Source organism: Marmota marmota, unplaced genomic scaffold, assembly GCF_001458135.2.
Source record: "Marmota marmota marmota unplaced genomic scaffold, marMar, whole genome shotgun sequence".
In the NCBI taxonomy this organism is placed as follows: Eukaryota; Metazoa; Chordata; class Mammalia; order Rodentia; family Sciuridae; genus Marmota; species Marmota marmota.
The window spans coordinates 638,582-646,081 of record NW_025999891.1 but is presented as its reverse complement, the minus strand read 5'-3'; the positions used below and the strand labels follow the sequence as shown (position 1 = coordinate 646,081).

Below are 7,500 nucleotides of genomic sequence, written 5' to 3'. Positions count from 1 at the left end.
TCTGGGGATGTAGCTCAGTAGAGTACCCCTGGGTTCAATCCTCAGGTTTTGTTTACTTGGGTATTGTTTGCTTTTGCCCCTGCAGCAGGTTTCAGCCCTGGACATAACATTGGAACACTCAGAGAGCTTTTAAAAAAATACCACTTTCTTGGGCTGGAGTTGTGGCTCAGTGGCAGAGCAGTTGCCTCAAACATGTGAGGCACTGAGTTCGATCCTCAGCACCACACAAAAATATAAATAAACAACAACAACAACAACAACAAAAAATACCACTTCCTGAGCTGGAGTTCTAGCTCAGTGGTAGAATGCTTGTCTAGCATGTGTGAAGCACAGGGTTAGATTCTCAGTACCGCATATAAATAAAGACCCTTTGACAACTAAAAAAAAACAAAAACAAAAACAAAAACAAAAAAAACACTTCCTGGGCCCTACCAAGGCCTATTTGAATCACAATCTCTTGGATTGGACCTGGAAGTGATAGTGCTTTGGTCTTCACAGGTGAATCTCATGAACAGCTAGAATTGAAGACCCCAGCCTCCTGGATCATGAACTCCATCCTGGAAGACTGTATCCTGGGACTTGGCACATATGAGTCAATGTTGAGATCTAGGCAGCAGAAAGAGGAAAGGGAACAGTGGGCTGGGTATGGTGGTGCTGGCCTATAATTCCAGCTACTCCCAGGAGGGAGGCAAAGCTGGAGGATTGCAAGTTGGAGGAGAGCCTCAGCAACTTAGGGAGACCCTGTTTCAAAAATAAACAGTAAGAAGGAAAAAGGTAAGGATGAGGATGGAGCCCAATGTTCTCCTGGGTTCAATCCCTAGAGGAGGATAGGAGGAGGAGGAAGAAGAAAAAGGGAACCCTGGGACATGAAAATCACCAAGTTATAGGACAAAGAAAGAGTTCTCAAGCTCATTGAGAGAGAAGAAAAAAACAAAAGACCTCAGGACATTGGTACAGTGACTTGAGCTCGTGACCCCAAAAATCTTTTCAAAGGAAGGACAGTAAGGGTGAAAGCTGCTTGTCACTGATCTGTCCATCTGTTTTTTTTTTTTTGTATGTGTGTGTGTGGGGTGTCTAAGGACCTAAGTACCAAGGGTTGCCCAGGGCTGCCATCTAAGGAAGTGAGCAGAATGAGAAGAAATGTTTAGGGGATTCCAGCTAATCTTTATATTTACAAAGCAATTTGCAGGACTCCTAGCATTTTAGCTTAAACTTCCAGCTGTCCTTGTCTTCAATTCTTGGTCATGTAGTTCTTAATCTATAAGCAACTCAGCAATATGGCAGTTTGTCCTTAAGAACTGTTCTGGCCAAGAATAACTAGTTTTGGGTTTATTTTTAGCTAAGTTCTTAGAATCCCTCCAAGCCAGGTAACATGTCTTGCACTTCACAGACAAAGGATAACACCCAGTCCTAGTTCTTAGAGATCCTATAATCTGATGATTAAAGTCCTATAATCTGGTGATTAAGATTAAGGCAATCTTCCTCCTGACACATTTAATTTTTTTTAATATTTATTTTTTAGTTGTAGTTGGACACAACACCTTTATTTCACTTATTTATTTATTTATTTTTATGTGGTGCTGAGGATTGAACCCAGGGTCTCGCACTTGTGAGGCGAGTCCTCTCCTGCTGAGCTACAACCCCAGCCCCACATTTAATTTTTTAAAAATTATAGTTAAAGCAAAATAAAAATTACCATCTCAACCATTTCTTTTTTTTTTTTTTTTTTCGCACCAGGGATTGAACCCACGGGTGCTTAACTACTGAGTCACATTCCTGGCCCTTTTTTGTATTTTATTTAGAGACTGGGTCTCACTGAGTTGCTTAGGGCCTCCCTAAATTGCTGAGGCTGGCTTTGAACTCAAGATCCTCCTGCCTCAGCCTCCCAAACTGCTGGGATTACAGGTGTGCACCACTGTGTCCATCCCCATCTTAACTATTCTTAAGTGTACAGTTCAGTAGTATCACATATATTCACATTGTGCAACAGATCTCTAGAACTTTCTTTTAATTATTTATTTGTTTATTTTAATGCTATGCTAAGGATCGAACCCAGTGCCTCACACGTGCTAGGCAAGTGCTCTATCACTGAGCTCCAGCCCCAGCTCCAGCCCCTTTTTTTCTTTTTTTAATGACAGGATCTCCCTATGTTGCCCAGGTTGGCCTTGAACTGGTGGGCTCAAGTGATCCTCTTGCCTCAGTCTCCTGAGTAGTTTGGACTACACAGAGAAATACCTGGCTACCATAGATTATCTAGAATTTTTTTTTCTTCTTTGGTACTGGGGCACTTTACCACTAAGCCATATCCCCAGCCTTTTTTTATATTTTATTTAGAGACAGGGTCTCGTTAAATTGCTTCGGGCCTCACTAAATTGCTCTGAACTCACAATCCTCCTGCCTCAGCCTCCTGAGCATCTGGAAGTAAAGGCATGTGTCACTGTGCTTGGCTCCAGTCCTTTTTTTAAAAAATATTTATTTATTTATTTTTAATTTTTGGCGGACACAACATCTTTGTTTGTATGTGGTGCTGAGGATCGAACCCGGGCCACACCCATGCCAGGCAAGCGCGCTATCGCTTGAGCCACATCCCCAACCCCTCCAATCCTTTTTATTTTTTATTTTGAGACAGGGTCTCACTATGTTGCCTAGGTTGGCCTCCAACTTTTGGTCCTCTTGCCTTAGCCTCCTGAGATTACAGGTGTATGCCTCTGTATCTGGCTCTTCTGCCCTCTCTTTACCCCTCACACTTGGGATTAATCACAGGGGCATCCTACCACTGAGCTACATCCCCAGCCCTTTTTACTTTAATTTTTAAAAATTAATTAATTAATTAAATTAATTTTTGTGGTACTAGGGATTGACTCCAGGAATGCTTTACCACGGAGCTACATTCCTATTCCTTTTACTTATTTATTTTGAGACAGGATCTCACTAAGTTGCCCAGGCTGGCCTCACATTTGGGATATTCCTGCCTCAGGAGAGGATCCCAAATTTGAGGCCAAGCCTGGGCAATTTAGTGTCTGGGATTACAGGTGTGTAACACTGTGCTCAGTTTTCTCTGGAGCTTTTTCATCTTTCAAAACTGGAACTCTTGTGCTCATTGAACACTATCTCCCCACCCAACTCCCATATTATAAGTAAAATAATGCTTTGGGGAAAAAAAATGTCCTGATGCAATTGCTACAGTAGCACTAAGTTATGCTTTTGTGAAGTGGAAGATTTGCTAATGTGTGTGTGGGTGCATCTCTTTTGTTTTCATCTAGACTAAGTGCTCGAAGCCAAGGACTCCATACTACCATTGTGTTACATTTTGACACTCAGCATCTGGTGGGGTGTGGACATTAACTGTAGATCACTTATACAGGATGGGAAGAACTGGGGAGCTGGGTCCCAGAAACGTGGAATTAAAACCACAGAGCCATCTCCTTTCTGCTTTCCTTTTCTTACTTTGGACAGAGACATGGATATAGGGTGCTTCATATGGTATTGCAGGTTTTTTACTGTACAAGGTCACTCTCTGAATGGGCAGGCAGGGCTGACATGCTCTCTTGGTGAGGATGTCACCAATATGAGGAGGTTGCTGTCCCTATGTTCAGGCTGGGATGGAGAGACATAGGTCCTACCAAGGGTTGGAGGGAACTTGACCTGTTGGGTCCCATGACCCTTCCCCACCAGTGGTTCTTCTCTTACCTTGCTGGTGAGATTGGGCTTCTCTCATTTCCAGGTCATGGGTCAGTTCTGGGGGAAATAAAAAAGGAAAATCAGATTTGTGTGTATGTAGGGATGTGGGAGGAGGTATAGATATCAGGGAATCATAGTCCAGTAAAGTGGCAATAAGGATGCCTAGAACCATCTAAACCATCCCCTACACCTATTTTGCTGCAGCTCAGCAAGGGAAAGAAACATGCCCAGGGCACAGTCTGAGCTTGGCAGGCTCAACTCCAGTTCAGGCTTTGTGCCTTGGTTGGGGAATTAGTTCAACCTTTGTGGGACAGAGGAGCCTGGCTTGTTTGGGGACTTGGGAAGTATCTGCCCCTGCCTAGGGCTGATATGCCAACTGAATAGCTGTTCTGGAGGATTCTTACTGTTCAGGGCTTTGACTCATTAGTGTTTCTCTGACGGTATCCAGAGCCTCTTAGGGGCACTGGAAGGGGGCAGTAGCTATTTATCAATCTGGACCATGTGTTTTACTATTTCCACAGCCAGTACTGTTGTGCCTTTGTTATTGTCTGAAGATCAGCTCAGCTCCTTCCCGTGGCCCCATTCTGCCATAATCCACAGGGAGGGGCCAGGGGCTTCAAGGAGGACAGCGCCACCTAGTGATGGAGCTGCATGGAGTTTGACTTAGCGTTGAGCAGGTGGGACCCAGTAGGGTGCTGCATGGGAAAAGCTGCCCAAGGGCACTGGTGCTGGAACAGTTTCCTTTTGTGCACTGGTGGCCCTACTTTCACCCTTTCCCTCTTTTCTTGTCCTTCCAGTTCCTGTTTTTTTCTTTCTTTCTTCCTTTCATTTTTTCTTTTACTTTTTTTTTTTTTTTTTTGCTGGGCTGGGATGAACCCAGGGTCTCGGGCATGTTAGGCAAACACACTACCACTAAGCTACATCCTAATCCTAAGTCCCCATTCTTTAGTGCCCAAAGTGGCACATTTCTCAGCCCAACTGAGCTTGATATCATTTATCAGCCCCATCTCTTTCTTCTATCACCATCAGAATGCAAGAACTGGGAAGAGGGGCTGTGGGGGTAGCTCAGTGGTGGAACACATGCTTAGCATGTCCAAGGTCCTGAGTTGGATCCTGGGCATCAGTGAAGAGAACTAGTCAGAAGGGAGCCAGAAGCCACAGAGGCCTGTGTTGGAGGAGACCCACTCAGGAGCACCTGTGTGTAACTGCAGGGACAAAGTGTAGAGCCCAAAGGAGGAAGGTGTGATCCTGGGGGCAGGGAAAGGTAGCATATCTCTGGGACCACCATCCAGCAGTACCTACATAGACTGGACCAGGGCCTCTCTGCCTGCTCTGCCTCATTGCCCTCAGGGGGCTCTTCTAGAGACCAGGGGCTTTGCTGGAGAAGCCTTCTCTGGAGAGACCACTTGTTGCCAGGAGACAGAGCCCAGGGTACCTGAGCCTTTGCTGTGACCGGAGCCTGAACCTCTTCCCTGGGGACCCGGTGAGGACTCTGAGGCCTCTACGCTTGCAGGGTTCTTGGGACCAATTGGCCCCTCCTCAAAGCTTTGTGTAGCTCAAGGGACCATGGACTAGGTTAGGAACTTAGCCCAAGAGACCTTGGCTTTGCCACTACCTCCCTATGGGCTGGTTTCTCTTCAGCCCCTCACCGTGGGACTGGAGGATGGGGAGAGAGAATCCCAGCTGGGCTCCACTCCTCCATCTGGCAAATGTTCCTTCCCATCTTTTGACCAGAGTCCTCATGGTTCAGATGAGCATGCTGTGAGGTCAGATACACTGTGACTTTGGGCCAGTAATAGCACCATTCTGAGCCTCTGTTTATTCATCTGGAATATGGGGACAAAATAGCACTTCTAAGGGGCTGTGTGCCAGGAGGAAGTGAGAGAAAATAAACAGAGGGCTTGGTCCAGGGCTGAGTTATTGCTGAGTGCACAGGAGGCAATGGGCAGGTCTTGTCCTCTTTCAGACTGCACAGCCAGCCCAGAACACACCCACCACCTTCTCAAGCACCTTTGTCCTGGACCATCTCATCAGCTCTTCCATAAGTTTCCTGGCCTCCTCAGCCAGCCTAGGTTTCCAGAAGCTCTCCTGGCTTCTCTCCTTTCCTATCCCCTTCCTAGCCTCTGCGATGCTCTTCAACACCACCCCATCTTTTCCTTTGTTCTTCCCCCTTCTCATCAGCCCTTCCCCCTGGAGGGAGGGCCTTATTCAGTCATTTCAGCCCCCACGGTGGCTGTTCCAGCCAGTCCAGAGTTATTTTTGTCTTCTTAATCAATAATCAAGAGTCTGTCGATCCATGCCCATTTGAGAAGGGTAGTGAGGGCAAAGGGCTCTCTGTGCCTGCCTGTGATACTTTCTTGGGATCCAGCCTGTGTCAGGAGCCAGGGATCCAAATTCTCGGAATTAGGGCAAAACAAGAAGAAATTCGAAGAAGTGCTGTAAGGTCTTAGGATTACTATTTTCTTCTAATGCTGTTATTGCAATGCCAAAGTTTCATTGGGCAGGGATGAGTTCTCATGGACCATTCCTGCACTTAGGATGGTCTCTGCTGCCATCTGGTCTTTGGGGGGAGATTGCAGGAAGCCTGCTTTGGAGTTTGGCAGCTTGACCTGTATGTGGACCAGGAGAAGAATGTGGTGGTTGAGAGTCAGGACTAACTACTGCTTGTGCCTCAGTGTGAGAAGCCAGGTAGGTCCCTCAAGCTCTCTAGGCCTGTTTCCCCCTGCAGTGGGGACCCTCCCATGGACAGAGGCTGCAAGAGAGGTAGAGGAGTGAGTATCTTGGAGGTAGAGAATGTCCAGAAAGCTGCAGAGGCACACAGGACTAGGCTTCCTGGTTCTGCCCTTAACATATTGTATGAGTCTCTCTCTGTACCTCAGTTTACCCATTTCTGCAATAAACAAATTGGGTCCTCCCAGCTGAGACATTCTGTAGCCAATGGTTCAAAGCCTGTACTCAGGGAGCCTAAACCTGTGTGAGCATTTGGGCCAAAGGCAAGGCTCTGAGGGGCTCAGGCAGCTGAGGCTGCAGGTTCAAGAGTAGAAGCCAGCCTGGGATTTTGTTCTGTCCTTTGCCTCCCTCCACCATACTCACAAATCCAATCAGGTGCCAAGCCCTTTCCTTCAACCTGCCTTTCACTGGCCTTCCCTTTTCCATCTCTCTTCATTCTCTCTTCTGGACCATCTCATCAGCTCTTCCATAAGTCTCCTGACCTCCCTCTCTCACAATTCATCTTCCATGAAACTGCCAGATTGAGTTTCTTAAGGCAGCATAATGCTGATGGAGCTCAAAAACCTTCAGTGGCTCCCCACTACCTGAGAGAACAGGCCAAATTCCTTAGCTATCCTGGTATTTGTCAAGGTCTTCCACAATCTACCTCCAGCTGGATTTCTCACCAGCCTCCTCTCAGCTCAATTTTGTTTTGTCAAACAGAACTTTTCATGAGCATTTGATTCCTACCTTTTGGTCTTTGCTATGCTGTTGCCTTCATTTGGAAGCTTTTTTTTTCTTTTCCTTATAATGTCTTTTTGTGTGTGTGTGTGTGTGTGTGTGTGTGTGTGTGTGTGGTGGTGGGGATCCATCCCAGGGCCTTGTGATTGCACAGCAAGCACTCTACCAACTGAGCTATATCCCCAGCCCTCTTTATAATATCTTACCATGTCTATTTATTAGTCAGCTTTCAAGGAGTTGAAGTGCTTCCTCCTCTACGGGGGCCTTGGTCTCCTCCTTTATCACTTGCTCCAGGTTGACTATGACCTTATCTGTGAACAACTTTCCCACCTTCACATATGCATATATATATATATATATATATATACT

General features: G+C 46.2%; 1 protein-coding gene across 1 annotated transcript in view; it reads right to left on the bottom strand.

Moving 5' to 3' along the window:
* Ccdc92b (coiled-coil domain containing 92B) overlaps positions 1 to 7,500 on the bottom strand; it is a 30,520-nt gene that overhangs the window by 11,621 nt on the left and 11,399 nt on the right. The window contains 1 exon segment of the mRNA XM_015500924.2: positions 3,691 to 3,738. Within this exon segment, the coding sequence (XP_015356410.2) occupies positions 3,691 to 3,738 (48 nt within the window).